General features: G+C 45.0%; 1 protein-coding gene across 1 annotated transcript; it reads right to left on the reverse strand.

Annotated features, from left to right (window-relative positions):
* Positions 1-279: 279 nt before the first annotated feature.
* On the reverse strand, positions 280-16,502 carry mfsd2b (MFSD2 lysolipid transporter B, sphingolipid). Its single transcript, XM_076084398.1, has 14 exons — positions 15,581-16,502; positions 11,768-11,893; positions 11,519-11,643; positions 8,410-8,533; positions 6,643-6,721; positions 6,310-6,491; positions 4,975-5,065; positions 4,078-4,199; positions 3,552-3,635; positions 3,102-3,185; positions 2,845-2,954; positions 1,404-1,547; positions 979-1,155; positions 280-328 (listed from the first exon to the last, which is right to left on the reverse strand). Exons 1-14 carry the CDS (start codon positions 15,938-15,940, stop codon positions 280-282), a joined length of 1,857 nt encoding a protein of 618 aa, XP_075940513.1. The 5' UTR covers positions 15,941-16,502.
* Positions 16,503-17,740: the final 1,238 nt, after the last annotated feature.

The raw sequence follows: 17,740 nt of genomic DNA on the forward strand, positions 1-17,740 counted from the left end.
TTCATAACATCAGCCCTCAGTAATCATATATCATAAATAAATAACAGTATTGTAGCGCTAAACACAGCAAATAATGGTATACATTCATTGATATAAATTAGGTAATCTTATATATTTATATATCCAGGATGACTGTACAGTACATGTGAAAATGAAACAAAAAAGTTTACATTAGAACGATTGAACTATTTATCAGTGTAATATACACTAATGGACAACTTTCCAGCGGAGGTAACTGGAACACGTGGCTTTGTGGATTCACTTCATTCAAGATCCAGGTCACACACTATTCAAATCTTCCGTTGTTCTGGAGCTGATGCTTTGTTTCCTGTGGGAGACGTCAGTGTGTCACATTAGTAACAGCGGCTTTACTCAGAATACTTCTGTACTTGATCTAAAGGTATACTTTTGAATACAGGACTTCAACAATGCTACTATAGTGAAATATTTGTACATATTGATATTAAATGATCTGAATACTTCCTCCACCGCTGATCAATAGTAAATGAAATGCTTATGGCTTTGTTGGCATAATGGCGCAGCTGAACACGCTGGCAACAGTTTGTTCCACGGTTGAGATAACAAATAGGAGGGAAGTAATAACATTTCTCATAACTTAACAAAGTCCTTCATGCAAATAATAGTAATGTCATGGATTAAAGGGGTACTCCAGCAATTTAAAAAAGCCCTTTTATTTAAGTCAAAATGAAGAAAGAATAATCAAAATCAAACTAGCAGCGGCTGAGATATCCTGACTTTTATTCTCGAGCATGGGTCGAGCTCCTACTCCTACATTTCCCATAATGCAACTCAATGGCGTCTTTCATTAGACTATTACTGCCTCATAAGTGCCCTCTTTGTTTTCAAACACACAGTTTGTTAGGCAGACTTTCTGTTATAGATTTTAAGTCTCAAGCCCAAGACAAACTTTCTTAAGGAAAAATAATCCTGATGATAAAAAAAAATAAGCCTGCTCACCGTAGCTCATCCAGGCAGAGTCTGTTCCTGAGTCGCACGTCTTCGCTGATAGGATAGAGCAGTAGGATCATTAACCCCGTAACAATGAAGGCCACCGGGGCAGCACCAATCAGCAGCTTCAGGGTGTACACTACAGGAGCAGGCTGCTTGCAGGCGCCGGTGTCATACCCTGCAAATCTACACAAACACACACACACACACACGCGCAGAGATCCAATTTAAACACAGGTTACAGGAAATCGACATCCCAGCCTGACGCTGCAATACTGCAAAGGAGCCAACTGCACACCTTTCACATAATGAATCATACATCAGGTCCGGGGTTAATGCATTTCTTTGCAAGGTATCATGACTAAGTGCAGATGCAGAGCATCATAGAGTGTGTAAGTTAATGGAGCGTGTGTGTGATAGGAATGCAGACTTACTCCAGGCAGAGGGTGGACACTCCCAGGGAGATGCCCGCTGCGAACTTGGTGAAAAACACGTAGAACGAGTAGAAGATGGCCTCGTGGCCTTTACAGTAGGGGTTGGCCAGTCTGAAGTCATCCACCACATCTGGCAGCATAGACCTGAATCACACACACATACATGCAGAGTTCAACACTAATCTGTGGTTTTTGTTTTGTTGTTTTTGTGCAGGATTTTGGGAGCGTGTGTCCTTTGTCTTCGCTCGAAGACATGATGCTCGCCTAAGACCTCCCTCACGCTCTGACTGTAACCATCTTATAGCAGGTCCTCTTATAGCTCTCCGATAAACCGGTGGGCTGAAATTACAGAGCTAATAACACGATTAGACGATGAGCAGCGCACGGTACCACCGGCTTCAGCCCGCAGAGAAGATAAACAATCGGCCCCTTCCAAAATAAACATGGCCCCGTGGGAGGCCCCTGTAATTTTGGGTTTGAGGGAGGGGACGAGAGATGAGTGAGGAGCGTTCTTGTAGACGCTGAGAAGAAGACTGCTTTACCTCCGGCGGTGTATTAGCTCTGTGATGGTATATAGAGGATTTATAGCAGACGCCGCCTCTGATTCATAAAAATGACATCACGTTCGTGACCGTGACATGACCCAAGTGAATGGACAGGAACCTCTAGGCGCTGGGTCACCACTAACAGCAGGTTCTGTGCTATATCATGGTTTGACTAATGACGCTTTGCATCAAATCAAAGGGGAACTAACATGAGCAGTGCAACCACTGCACAGACAGACTTACTGCAGGACGGCCTTTGTATAAACAATGTCGGAGGCTTAGTGGACTTTGAATATTTCAAGGATATAAATCCAAATTCTACTGATAGAAAAGTAAGCTGTAGCATATATTTTTTTAATCCTCATTGGAGGCACATAAACCTTGCAGATGGCAGGGAGACGCCCTGGACGGTCACAAATAGCGTTGACACAGACGGACTCTCAAATCTAACAACAACAAAGAGTCTACAGTCCACCGTGCCTGCCTGGTTTTTAAACTGCTGGAGGGAACTGGAGCACCGTGTTCACATGTTCATCTGATAAAAGTTTATTCAGCTCAGATGTTTAGACCATTTTAGAGATTATTTGGTGTTTTTGAATAAGCATTGATCCTATTTGTCATGTAAAAAGTGACATTGTTCTTGAGGAATAAGGTGGAAAGACCTTTCCCAGAAACTGTGGGGAATGGGTTACTACCTCCACTTCAAACAACAGGGAAGCTATCATATCTAAATCTAAGGACATAACGACAGTAGACCAAATAATGGTTCCCATGCTTTTCTCCTTTTCTTTTGTAAAATATATCTAAATTGTTGTAAATTTAAAGAAGGGACAATAAAGAAAAAGCGATGATCATCTTGAGTGAAGCATGATATCTGATGTGCTCTGGAGTCTTACCACGGCAACAGGAGCGAGGCGGCCACACTGAGTCCAGAGGAGACGGCCACGACGTAGGCCACCACAACGTTGGGGATGAAGACCAGCATCAAGGTGAAGGGCATGATCCACTAGATAGAGGAATCATTTAAAAACAAATGTAAAAGTCTTATAGATGAGGACGCCATGTTGCCATCTTTGTCCACAAGATGGCACAAACATCAAAGTGTAATAGTCGAAGTTATAAAAGCAAACCAAAGTAAAAACGGTATACTCACTGTGATACCGCAAAAAGCCGCCGTCTTCTTCCCAAACCTCTGCAGAAACCATTGCCACACCGGGATGCTTATCACTGCAGAAACCTGCGTGAACATGTGCAAGTGGATCAGGTGTGAGTAAGATAGTCTGAGGAAGATGATGAAGTTTCTATATGTGAGAAGTGTCATTGTAAGCGTGTGCAAATCTGGAATGAGGCCAGTTTCCTTTGTCAACATGAAATATTTGTCACATAATTTGTGTAAAACAGCTGCTGTGGTTCAAGTAAAGGTCTAATGCGGTCACAGGGATAAAAATAGTACCAGGATTGAAAAAATGAAGAAGTTATAAAGTGAGTGTATGTAGTGTTGCTCAAGTTGAATGTATTTTTAACCACGCCGCTATATTTGTAGTTTACAGTCAAGTCACATGGTGTATCTTTGGGTGCTTAGAAAGAAAGAAGCTGTACTCACCAGGATGGTCAGCACAATATTCTGGAAGTGATCCCTCAGGTCGGCGGCGTAAGTGCAGAAGAGGACGAAGTTGCTCTGTACCAGCTGCAGAAATCAGAGATGAAACGTTCAGATATTCACTCATGTCTTGTCTACTCAGCGCTGTCGCTGGGCGCTCAGCTCGCTGCTGACGGCGTTTTGCAGAGATTTATTCCCACCCCGGGGCTCGCATGGATGACAACTGACACCTCCACTGAGATGAGGGATCGCAGATACATACGGAAATAGATCCCATGCAAAAGTTGGAGTAGTCTGCAATAATTTAAACAGCCTGAACCCCAGGTGTCAAAACTGAAGCGTCAGGCTGCAAGTGACAAACAGCAGAGAATGACGCGCTGCTATCACTCTAAACGGCCTTAAAAACATGCTTTAAACCGTGAGCCTTCAGTAAGTGCTCTTCTACTTTGATCAAATCAACATCGAGCGCCAGCAATTCGTCCGCCTTGTCAGGATGCAGGACTCCATTTGCCGTAAACGTGCTTTTCACCTGAATGGCGACGGTGATGAAGAGGAAGGCAGCGGTCAGAGTGAGGTACGGCCCGTGTCTCATCACCAGGATGAAGCCCTGGTGGAACGGGATCTGCTTCTCTGTCTTCGGGGCGTACGGATCTGAAACGGTAAGATGTGGAATTAGGATACGAGTATGCAGCATATATCGGATAACATGCAGTTAAGAGAGAGGCGATGGATTTGCTCCTGGAACTGCCCAGCTGCATTGCAGCGGATGCTGTTTGTCATTTATAATACAGAGATCAGAGCATGAGAGCAAACACTGGAGGACCTCCAAACGGTTCAATGACACTCGTACTCGTAAAAGTGAAAAAGATGCAAGAAAACAGCGAATGTTCCAGTTATTAAGTATGACCCTCGGCTCCTAGTTTCATCTCCAACTCTACTGGTTTGAATCCAAAATGTGTTCCCAAATGTGGAATAGCTCATTAGGGCTGCAACTAACGCTACTTTTCATCACTGATTTATGTACGAACAATCTTTTTTAAATGAATCATTAGCCTATGAAATGCAGAAGAAGAAAAACGTTCCCAGAGACCAAATAGTCCAAAACTAAAGAATATTCAATGTACAATGTTGTAAAAAGCTGAGATCAGCTCATGTCTGTCACTTTGCTTGATAATTGATTTTCAAGCATTTTAGTGTTGCACTTCAATAAAGTGTGGGAACAGATTATAAAAGAGAATGGTCGAAATCAACACCTCCAGTTTGTCCAGCCAGTCCCAAACCAAAAAAAAGGAAGATATTATACAACTGATTTGACAGACTTAGTAGTCCCACTATTTGTTATGAGTAAACTGAACTTTATGCGTGATGTTGGAGTAGTGAAGTCATTGTTTCTCCCACCATCAGACCCCAAAGAGAAAAGCCTCACCGTCTCTCTCTTTGACTCCCAGGAACATCACCAGGGTGCAGACGAGAAACACTCCTCCTATCACACCGGCAGCTATCATGTACATCTCCTTCTGCAGGAGAGAAAGAACACACATGTAGCAGCAACAGTCCATCTCTTCTTACACAGCCAGCAGGAAGCCAGTCTATTCTCAGCCTCATCTCAATCTTTAATTCATAATGTGCTCAAATGCCTAAAAAATTCTAGTGCTTCATTTCACCCTGCTATACGTCCATTACGACGTGATTTATTGCCTGCGTCTTTCTGTGTTTATTTTCTCGGCATCCCTTTAAATAGCAAACTCCACCACGGGCATTTCACTGTACAAATACAAGCATCAACAGCAAGAAACCTCAAGTACAGCTGTATCCTTAAATACATGCCGTAACCGTTTAATGCTGCACCTCGACAGGAACTGCTCTGCCTTACACAACGTCTGATTGTTTGCTATTTTTCCATGTGGCTCAGCCAGCGGTTCATTATTATTTATGCACATCAAACACACCCTGTTTCCGAGGGCAGACCCAGTTTGCGCAGACGGTGTGCCACCCTTCACCAGCGACCGCGGAGGAATTTAGCGGGTGGCTGCGGAGGGTTTGGCGCGGTGAGCGGGTCGCCCCCGATAAGGTTCACCCGAAATCCATCGGAAAAGAAACCCGAATAGCTGCGGTGCAACCAAAATCCAACACCAGGACAGTTTGGACTTGTTTCATCCTCGCAAAGAAGCAACATGTTGGACTCACAGCAGAAGTCGAGTTTATTTCACAGCTCTGCAAACTGAAATGTTTCCTATCGTGTTCCTTTCCCTCCAACTTTACACTAAACTGCAGCCACCGTGAAGTAAAACACTCATATCCCAGACATATTGGATCTGGAGCGCCTTGTTCCAAATGTTGTGGGTGGGATATAAATAGGCCTAATGACTTACAGACTGCGGAGACCCCTCAGTGTGGGGGCCACAGTTTGGAGCCTGATGTGAGGGAGTGGACCCCCTTTGTGGTCGATGAGAGGGGAGCCGGCTCAGGATGTCGGGTTCAGATATCAAACAGTGGCGTCTCCTTTCAATCCCACAGGTTTCATGGGTTAAAACACGGGGCCATTTTGGATGTCAGAACCTGTAGACAGTCTGTAAATATGGACCCAATTTTCGAACAATCCTCCTTTTCATGCAGCGCTGCTTTTTTTGGACCCCCCTTCCCCGAGTGCACAACGCAGCTCCAAGTTAAGTGAGAACGATGATGACAGTCCCAAGTTATTTACCTCCGTGGCCTACTTTGGGCACACCTGGGCTCCCGGTCTGTTCACGGGGACACTTACCGAGTGTGACAGGTAGTCCTGGGAGCGCACCAGCCTCCTGACGATCTCTGTCCCGCTGCTGTTGCCAAGGTAACCGGCGGACATGTTGTGAGGCGGGCAGTGCTTCAGAGTGTGAGCGCTGGCCACGATCTGGCCCTGGATGGCGGCGCCCACAAGTGTCCCCAGCACCTCCATTGTCATTCCTGGCGTCAACACAAGAAAAGATCCAGCTATCAGTTTCCTGCACTTCAAAAGCAAACTCACACATTCTTAATCTGATGCAAAAGAAGCAAAGATTAATTCAGCATTGCAGTCATTAGCAGCTGCTTTTTATGCATATTAAAAGGAGCTCACGGTAAGCAGTGGCCGAGTCTCTCTCCTTCTGGTCTGTGCTCAGGAACATGGTGAGAGCAGAATAAGGCACGTGGAAGCACTGCGATGGAGCAGAAAGACACAGTTATGGGTAAATAACGAATACAAGTGTGGCTCAGCAGCATTCGCACAATTCTCATAAGGCTGAAGAAAGATAATGAATTTTGAGTTGTTGTTTTTTGTTCTTAGCGTGGCAGCATGGCTCTAGTTGGTCGCTCCACCCCTTTGGTACGCACCAAAATATCTTAGGAACTATTCAGTTGGACTGCAATGAAATTCTTTGAACAGACATTCATGGTCCCCACATGATGAACCCTAATGATTCTCCTCTAGCACCACAATGAGGTTGATATTTGCGTTTTTTGAGTGAAATAACCGTTTGAATGGATTGGAACTTGGTACACACATTCATTCTCCCTTCAGGGAGAATTGCAACCACATTGGTCGTTCCTGATATTTTGATCTCTACTGGCTTGTTAAAAACCTCCATAACTGATGACATTCCCATAAGATGCTGAACATCATCCCTGCTAAACATTAGCGATTGTCACTGTGAGCGTGTTAGCATACAAGTCAAAGCGTTCATTTAAGCTCAGCCTCACCATTGCTCCCCGCTCTTTAGTCTAGCGAATAACATTTGACTCACAATCAAATGGGAACACCCAAGATATGTTTAGATGTCTACAAGTGCCTGTGAAAATGCAACAGAAAAAAAGGAAGATAAAAATACAGCAATCTCCGCAGTTTCCATGTTGGCCGACCTCAGCTCTCTGTTTTCTCCTTCCTCACCACCTCTCCCAGAGAACAGGCGAGCAAACCGAGTCCTGCTTCACTTTGTAATTTACACGAGGGCTCAGTCAGCACTGCGGAAGCCGCGACGAAAATAAACGCGGCCGTGGAAGGGTTTTCTCCAGCCGCCGGTTCTAAACGGCATGTCATTTATGGGGCCTTTACTGGACGCAAACATTTATAGAATTTAACCTGCTTAAACCGTTCGCTGCAGATGGAAGTGAGAACTAATAAATCGGATAGAAGCCCCGTTATAGCTTGATTACATAAACAGATGATGTATTGCATCCTAGCCTCTGTTTACAGACCGCGGCCCTCTGAATGATAGCAGCTGGCCTCTCCCAGCTCACTTCACACAAACACACACATCCAGAGACAATGAAGGCAGGCTAAAAGTGGTAACCAGCATTTACCCAGCAAGAGGTTCCTGGCAGGGCTGCCCGTATACTTATCAAGTAGTTAGAATGACATGCCATTACAGCTCGCCGCACTGTGGCTGCAGCGGTCTGCGCACTCTGTAGCACATGTTAGATGGGTTACCCCAGAGCAGAGCGGTAGAGAGATGAATGGTCTGGACCATAATAACAAAAGGCAACCTAAATAACTACGCTTCCCCTTTGAGGTGAGCAATCTAAGGGCTCTGGGCTCTGATGTGCTGCTTGTCTCACAAATCAAAGTGCAAACCCAACCAGGAGCTGTCGGAGTCTGGCATGAGACGACTGTAATCATCTCCCACGTTTGTTATTCGCAGTGTTTGCAGCATTTTATCTATATTGTTACGCAACGTGTCTTCTGCCGACTGTGAGCCGCATCAATAAGAGCTTTCATCTCCCGTCTCCCACTCGCCGCCTCTCTTGCGCCGCGCGCCCGAAGTCCCGCTGAGTGATGTAAAAGCACGCATGCGGCATTTCAGATTCCCAAAACTTCAAAATGCACTCCTGAAAGAGCATTCGTACTTACAGTGATGAGGGTCTGGTAGAGGCAGTAGAAGCCGAGGTACCAGAGGAACCTGCCGCTGATGAAGGGAGGAACGAACCAGAGGTAGAAGTAGGAGACCACCAGGAACGGAGAGCAACCCACCATCCTGGAAAACACACACAGACGCATGTCAGGTGAGAATAAACACTGAAGCCAACTGTCAATATGAAGCACACGTACTGTAATTACATCTCAAAATTTGTTTCAAGCAATGAGGGGTCTACGCAAATCTCCAAGCACCCACCATCTCCATTTTATTAGTACAGATGACAGTGGTTGTGTTATGTAATTTCCATAGCGGTGCAGTGTTGAAATCAGGCCATATTTGTGGAAGATTACAGTGAGGCTAAGCTGACAGCTAAATGATTATGTTGTAAGTGTGACAGGAATCTGTCCTGGGAGGGACGGCCAAACAGGGAAATACCACAATATTTCAAACCGTTCACACACACAAACACATGAATAAGCAGCACACACTCAAGCAAAGGCTGCATGAAGCAATTCTGCTGCGTTGTGCTTCTTGCAGAGCTCGGAGTGATACGGTACGGGAGCCGTGTATAATTCATAGGTAAACAACCGTGGTGTGTCGTTACGGTTAACGTGAACAGCTGTGTGTTTTGATGTGACGCCAAAACGGGCAGATTATGGAGGATCAACCGTACGACTTGTCTGTGCAAACACCAATATATCATCCGCCTTTTCCTTGAAAGAGCGTTTGTTTGTCATGCGGTGTAGGGACTGAAACAGCTGCACATTAACAGGTAGAACAAGGGGGCCGGTGGGGATTTTGGTGACTGTGACAAAAACCTGCAGCGGCTTCTGAACTCTGACCCGCTCCGACTGCACCGGGAGTTGTGAACAGAGAAAGCGGGAGAAAGGAGCAGAGAGAGAGGCAGAGGTAGTGGTCATTTCTAGCATCGTCCAGCCCGCCCACCTCACTCTCCTCCTGATTGTTTGCTTCAAACAAAGGCGGCCGGTAACGCTGGTGCTGCAGTATTGACCGCTCGGTCATGGGAGCGATGAAAGGGCCCCCGGGGGGTCGATGAATGGGGCGGTCAGAACGTTCCTGCAAGATGACTGTGTGTTTCGGGGAGCGGCGACAACGGCACATGCGCCAAGCACACTCGCACGTTCACGCATTGGAAACACACTCGCACCTTTCCCCAATCATTTTGCACACGTCTTAATTAAGACAGGGCGGGCTGATAGGAGGCTGGCGCGCATATTTCTCTTCTTTCTGACTTGTTCCTGCAGAGTTTTAATTAGATGCTGTGCAGTGGAACAGAGGGGAGAGGAAGGTCAGCGGGTGAGAGTGTGCTTTCTTCGTTGACTTTGAGATTTAGTATTCATACAGTCCACTACATTTCAGTGAGGAATATTGTACCTTTGTACTCCTACATAATATTCTACTTATGTAAAAGAATTAGAGCAGTCATATTAATCAATCAATCTAATACACATATTGTATAATGATATAGCTGTCACAGGGGCCAAGTAGGTAGTAGTATTTGACTCATAATACTTAAATAATAATATTTTACATTGTTGTATTGGTACTATTACTTCAGGAAAGGAGCATTTCTTCCTCCACTGGTATACCATCACCGTGTCTTTCTCTGGTAGAGACAATCTTCCATGAAGAAAAAAGTTCTCGCCACTGGGATTGTGCAATATACTACAACCACAAAATAATAAACAGGGCAGCACCCAGGAGGGTGGTTTTTGGGCCAAATGACTCCATCCTAAAGAAGATAGAAATCACGTTATGTCTGGCGATGAACGCTTCCTGCTGGATGGGCAGAGGGGACTTTCCAAACAGGGTCCAATCTGAGGGAGTGTCTTGCAATCTCTTCACAAATACTGATGAGCCCACATTTAAAATACCCACATAGTGTATATACTACACACAGTATTCACATGGGCGCACATACACATACACACACACACACACACACACACACACACCTGCAGCTTCCTGTGAGTAATCAAAGCTGATTCAACAGCCATCAGCATCTGTGGCCAGCTGGCCACAGTGGACCTGGTCCCCCTCCAGCACTGTCAGCTCGTATGTAATCTATGGTTTATAATGCAGTCGGCATTAGATACTGAATGTGTAATTACAGTAAGTGTTCAAAAGACTACACACACACACATGCGCAGCCGCTTATAGGATCATCTTTTGCAAAAATGGTGATTTGTGTTAATAGCTTCGTATAATCCGCAATCGTAGCGCCACAAAGAATAATTCCTCTGAGAGGCCGTGAGATACTTAGCATCTTGCGCACAAAGGCAGCTGGGTGATGCCCAAATGTGAAATGAGGTGTTACATAGATGTAATAAAATGTAATCGGGGAGGAACGGTGGCAACACCACTCATGAAAGAATGCAGATGAATTTCCTTGTCTTTTGTTGTCTGGCCTCAAACGGCGAAAATAACAAAAAGAACAGCCGACGCCCTTGAAGCTGAACTATGTAAAGCTCATCAGAGGGCGCGTCGGGAACAGTGTAATTAAAGCACAAAGGCTATTTATTCTGCCCAATCCTCAGGTGAGAGCCTCGGGCCTGAGAATAATTTGGGAAAACATCCGAAAGTGGAGCACATTGGGTGTTTTTTTCTGTTTAGACTTTGCACAAACACTAGCATGATGTAGCGTCCGTAATTATGTCTGACAGAGTGGGAGAAAACCAAAACAAAGTTTCATAATCTGTTGACAAATTCCAGTCCTTTTATGCAAGCTTATCTGTATGTCAACAGCAGCACCTTACTGTGTTTTAAACAAGTCTATTAGCTTCGATAAATAATTAAATTAATTATTATTTTGCTTTTTTTTATTAAATTGCTTTTTAAAGGTTGAACTGCAGTTAGACAATGAGATTTTGTGTATGAATTTTCCTTGGTAGCCGAATACAATAATATATTTATATATATATAACAGTCCTTACCTAAAGAACTGTCTTATTATTACTATTTCTGTGCAACCAGATGTTTTGAATGTGATTTACAGATAAAAGGAGAAAGAAAGAACCCAATGACTGTGAAAGAGAAACAACAATGATGGAGTTTCCTTCATGGTGTGAGCAGGGAGCTCACCAGGGCATGAGTCTGCCAATCCTGGTCCATCTGCTCTTCGTAATGAAGAAACCGACGACAGGGTCGGTCACGGCCCCCCAGGCTTTACCGATGAACAGCACCATGGAGGCCTGGAAGGCGTTGATCTGCGGAGCAGAACGGGAACAGAGTAAAATAAAAACACATGCAGGCACACACAACCATTTGCTTCTCATATAAAGGAGCCACACACACACACACACACACTTTTCCTCATTGTCAAACACTTACCTGAGCGACATCCAGCAGGTAGATTTGCAGGAAGAAGGCTGTGGCGCTGGCAGCCACCTCCTTGGGCGCGCCGCCGATGGCGAAACACAGCTTGCTGCTAAATGTCAACTTATGGCCCAACTCGGTCTGTGGAGACAGAGCGGAGGAAGAAACTTATTTTAAGATAATGGTGGCCACGCAGGTCAGGCTGCTAATGAGCCAATTAACTTTCCTCCACTGCAAGCGATCTGGGGAAGACTCTCATTCCTCGCAGGGAACGGGAGATAAAGGATGCCCGGCGCTGAAAACTGCTTGCTGTCACTAAACACACAATAGAACTGCTTAGCGTTGTGGTTTAAACTAAGTATAAGGTAATTGCTTCTGACAAGGTTTTGCATTTATGGACACCATACCATCAAGGCTGAGGCCAAGAGACGTAATTGAAAACAGTATATTCAGATTATATTGAATTAACAGGATCAAGCAATCCGTCACATGTGCATGCGTGCATGTGTGCGTCCTACTTTGCTACTTTCTTATATTTTCCTCATCATTTTAATTCCAGGAATGGGAAGTGAGGAGTAGTGTGTCACTTTGTTAGCCAATCAGCATGGATGATTCAGTCATAACATGGTAAACTGTAAGTTTAGTACTTTAGACTGAAAGCTGTGAAATCCAACCAACTAAACTAACTTTTATTTTAGTTCACAAGAACCGAACAAATTCCCACCTAAACTTTAGACGACTTCCCAGACACACCGACGTGAAGCGAGCTGTGTCGCTCTCAAACACATTTAGCCATAAGACACAGACTTATGACTCATGAATATTGAATCCTGTAGTCGTTCATGGTCTCAATCCTTCCTCCAAATTCAATTTCAGGTGCTCCGAAAATAACATTCCTTCTCATCTTCATGTCGCAACCATCGAGTGGTTCAGTGGACTGCAAAGAAAAGAAAAGCGCTGTAGTTGCTAAAGCGCTTCCTCGTCACGCTGCATTTGTAATGATGACGTACGTTGAGGATGTGTGGACGTTGATGTGTTTCTCCAAGAATTCCACTCCATAAAAAAACACACAGATAGACTATAACTGCAACCTTAGATCATCTTCCCGTATCTTTGCCTCCCTAAATGACTTACTCTAGCAGGCAAGAGAGATGCTCATGTATAAAATATGTGTGCGTGTTAAATAGATAGAGAATCAGGAGGAGCCCGTCTGGTCCGTCTGCGCAGACACTGAGGCCCATGGAGGAGCCGGAGAAACCCACCGAGTCATCCACAGCTCCGTTTCCCCTCACCGTGCTCTGCCAAAACCATCAGACACGTGACTGTGTGCGTGTGTGTGCGTGATGTGTGTGTGTGTGTGTGTAGGTGTGTGTGTGTGTGTGCAAAAAGAAGGGGAAAGCTTTCATCTTCACACATGAATAAGACGAGTCACCACAGTCTGGGGAGCACAATATTTACGACTGTCTCCAGGGGCTGTGCACAACCTTTGCCTGTTCCCCCGATTCTATATAACCTTTGGTGTCAGACACACACACACACACACACACACACAAAACAGTGTCACTCCACATCCAGTGGCCCAGGCATAGCCCCACAGCTACTCCCCCCCCCCCCCCCCCCCCCATCCAAGAGCTTCATGAAAGGGGGAAATCACCAAAGTAACCACAGCCACGACCGGCACACTGTTATTATTCGGCCCACGTTTTCTCTTCCTCCTTTTTTGTCGCCCCATCAAAACATGGAGGGGTTCGAGAGCGACAATTACCAGGAGGTAGGTGTGTAATTATTCAATCGCAAGACAAGCGGGTCAGAGGTAAGTAAAGGCTGCGCGGCGGTTCCGACTTCAAAACTCTCTCTTCTTCCACTCTCACTGAAATTACCCCTAATTGGAGAGAGAGAAATTAAAGTCTTTGGTGTCTGGAGAATGATGCTTATCTGATGATGTGTAAAAATACTCCATCTCTCTCTCTCTCTCTCTCTCTCTCTGTCTCGCTCTATCTCTGTTTGTCTCTCTCTCTCGCTCTCTCTCTGTCTCTAAACTCTTATTCTTTCCCTCCAAACACTTACTCTCAATCTTTCGTTACTGCATTCTTATCATCAAAGAGGATAAACAGGATATCCTTTCTAATGTTGTCTGGATGCACAAACAGCACCACACACACACACAATTCAAAACACAGACAGAAACGCTGGCTCTGACTAAAGGGAGCATCTGCAAAGTTAAGACTGTCAACAAGCAAGGGACAAGGACAGATAAGACTAATCTCTGAAGTTAATGAATCCTTAGCCGCTAGAGGGGAAACTGAACTGCAAGTGATTTAAATCAGGATTGAGGATAATTCTAGTGCAAAGAAAAGGAGGGGAGAAAAACATGTGCCAGCAAATCTATATTCTCCAAATAAAATGTGTACACTAAAGGTTTGCGTGCAAAAAGTTAAGCTGGTAAAATGGATATAAAAAAACAGTTTAAATGTTCATTCGGTGACGGATTTTCTGACAATTCTGGCTATCAGGGTCATACCAAAGGGTTCTCGTTGTGGGAGTTGACAACAGTAGCTTTGTGCCATCACTTTAGATTATGGATTATGAGAATGAAAGCAAAAGGTTGATTATGTCAGTGATGGAAGCAAGCCATCAAAATGTCAACAGTCGCCTGGTGACGCCGGCTGAACTCGCAGGGAATCAAATCCGGTAAATCCAGAGATGGACAGAATTTATGGCTCCCCGGGCATGTCAGTGTGACAAAGCTCCGTATGTGGAATTTGCTGTGGCAGTTTACTGAACATTGATCCGTCATGTAGTCGCATTCACGACGGGAGAAAGTGTCCACTTCAGTCCTTTGAACCAGCTTCTGGCCCAGAAGTGGTCCCAACATGTTCCAGCTACATCTTAAAGGTCGTTTGGGGAAATAAAAAACGACTATTTATACTGAGACAATACTCAACTTTTCTTCCAAATATAATTAAATACCGTATATTAACACTGCAGATCAGACAGAGCTTTGGTAGAGAGGAGACAGTTGCAGAAGTAGTTAGATCGAGTGATGTATGCGTGATGTATGCGTGATGTAATGCTGTTTTCACAAGCAACCTGAGTCAACGTAGGGAAACAGAAAAAGAGTGACTAACTTCTACGGTATTGCTTTGCGACAGTATTTCAAAAACTGTTCTGCATTACATGGTATCTAAACCAAGAGGCAATACACCGTGTGAAGACTTGCTGTCTTCACAGCTCACTTCCATTCAAACACAAATACAAACACACGCTCACGCGCCAAAGTTTTACTTCCTTCACAGACTTATCACCTTCTCTCAAATGGCAATCAGCCACAGCTCTGATATGATGAATCTAACGGGAGATGAGTCAACCCAGTCTTCTGGTATTTGTAAAACTTGAGTAAGTCATTCCTTTCTACTGTCTTGCTTCCTATAATGAATGTGATCACGACTCTATTTCCTCACTGAAGTCCACTGATCAGAGAAAAAAGAAGGTCATCATCCTATCAGTCAGAACAACCTTGCTCAAATGAAAACAATCAACTTCCCCTGCGTTGAACCTATCTAGTGGATTACAGTTCACAGGGAAACAATGCAGCTGATTAATTGCAAACAGATAGTTGTTGTTTTTTCTCTCCTTCTCCATCCAATCATGTGAAGTCACTCACAGCCAACCTAAGCTGCAAAACACACCAGATGAGATTGGAAATTCTCACTCAGATTTGTGCCTCACTACACAGCACTGGTCGAAACAAGCTGCCATTGCACATGTGATGACAAACAACAACAACAACAACAGAAGAAGAAGAAGAAGAAGCACAGGTGGCCTTACCTGCTGAGGAGTTTTGGGGAACAGCGGCTCAGTGGGCTTGATGAGCTTCCCCGCGGAGCCCTGCGCTCCCTTGTCCCCCTTGGTCATGGCTGAGAGGCTGTGCGTGAGGCGGCAGCCGTACTTTTGCGCCGGCGTGTGCGAAGGAGTGCTGAAGTGCGTGTGACTGTGACTCCTCGTGTGAGCGAGAGCGCGGGGAGCCTGCCACTGGGTGGTGGTGGTGGTGCTGGTGCTGTGTGTCAGAGGCTGAAACTGGATGTGGCTCTGGCTCCGGGTGTGTGCGCGGTGCGCGCGAGTGACGGCTCCGGAGGCCGCGGGCTCCTCCTGCTCCTCTGTGACAACTCTGCCGCTTTCTGCCGCCATTCACATGCTGTGGTTGCTCTGGAATGAGGCCGGGGAGGGAAAGGGGAAGGAAAGGGCAAAGTCAGACACACACACACACACACACACACACACACGCGCGCACACACACATGTAAAAAAAAAAAAAAATAAAAAATAAAGCATATAGGCACGGACACACTCACTCAATCAATGACAAGAATGCAGGCACACAAACACACAAAGACTTTGGATGCATGCACAAAAACGCATAAATGGGACAATGCACAACAGCAGAGTTGAATACAGATGCAGGAGAATGTAACAAGAAACCACACACACACACAGACACACACATGCTCAAACTAAGCAACCTTTTCTAAATAAATAGACCACTAAAAGTCAAATGTCATTCAGGTTACCATCACCTGCTGTAGCCTATTTGACAGCTTGCGCAGCTGACTGCGCTTGAGAAAGAGCAAACAGGGGCGCACAACAGCGACGATGTCCCGGGCGAGAGTGTGTTAGTCTGCCCTACTATTACTGAAAGCACATCCATAAACAACCACTGATAAGAACCTTGCTTACATTTTTTTTTCTTTTTTAAAAGGAGAAAACAGATGTATGGTCCTACCTCTTGTTGATGGGAAAAGCTGCCGCTGTTGTCAGCGGCTGTGGTCAGTTAGTTTTTGCGGTGATCTGCCAGTCAGTCGGTCGGACAGGCAGGATGAGAAGGAGACTGCGGAGGATGGAGACGGTCTGCGCGTCTCCGCTCCCGGTTTGCTTTCAGTCTGCAGTGACGGAGCGGCGCCGTGCAGCGGCCGTCACGGTGCACAACACTCAACGGATCGCATGTATGTAGGCAATGAATGTGTGTGTGTGTGTGTGTGTGTGTGTGTGTGTGTGTGTGTGTGTGTGTGTGTGTGTGTGTGTGTGTGTGTGTGTGTGTGTTTGTGTGTGTGATGGGATTATGGCAGGCGTGTGTTTGACACGAGCAGTGTGTGCGTGTGTGTGTTTTGGATGGGAAGGCACGGCAAGGGGACCATACAACAGAAAACATTGTTGTTTCTGACTTCATAGGTGTTTTTAGTGAGATAGTGACAAAATAGTGCTATTTTTAAGCATGTGATAAACAATCATATATTATTCCTATAATATTCTACTCTTGAAAGGGTAAACAATAAGCATCATTATTGGTTCTTTGGCATTCCGTATAAAAAGCATCACGCTTGGTGACATATTCATTTACAAACACTCACCCCGGTCTCTTATCATTCTGTTAGAGCGCATCATTATTACTCACGCGCTGTTAACACGCGGAATGTCTAAAGTGCAGTTTGGTTTAATTTCCCTCACGGAAAATGTACCTGTGCGGTTCTTCGGAACAACGAGCCGGAAAGGTATGCATGCGAAAGGAACTCAACAAGGACCACTCAAGCGTGACTAGATAGCTCCCAGACTGCATCATCATCATCCTCCTCCTCTTCATTATCATCATATAATCATGCATCATCCTCATCATCATGATCATCATCATCATCCTTATGATGTTGGTTACACTTTAGTTCCACTGCAAAATAGTTTGTAGTAAGTAAGTTTTTAGTTGGTTGCCTACAATGTAGGCTAATACAATGTAAAGTTTTGTAAATATAATACCTGTATAGGCCTGTGTGTGTGTATGTGAGTGTAGAAGGCCTACTTTACGGGCTAGGCTACTCCGGATAAAGTTGAGTGATTCACAAAAAACAGATTTTCAATATCGAAGCAGCAAAGGCAAAGATATCCAAACTTTTAGTCCTTATGCCGGATCCTACATTTCCATGACCAGGTGGCAACCTCCGGT

Source organism: Anarhichas minor, unplaced genomic scaffold, assembly GCF_050575085.1.
Source record: "Anarhichas minor isolate MPS153535 unplaced genomic scaffold, ASM5057508v1 ptg000136l, whole genome shotgun sequence".
NCBI classification, from domain to species: Eukaryota; Metazoa; Chordata; class Actinopteri; order Perciformes; family Anarhichadidae; genus Anarhichas; species Anarhichas minor.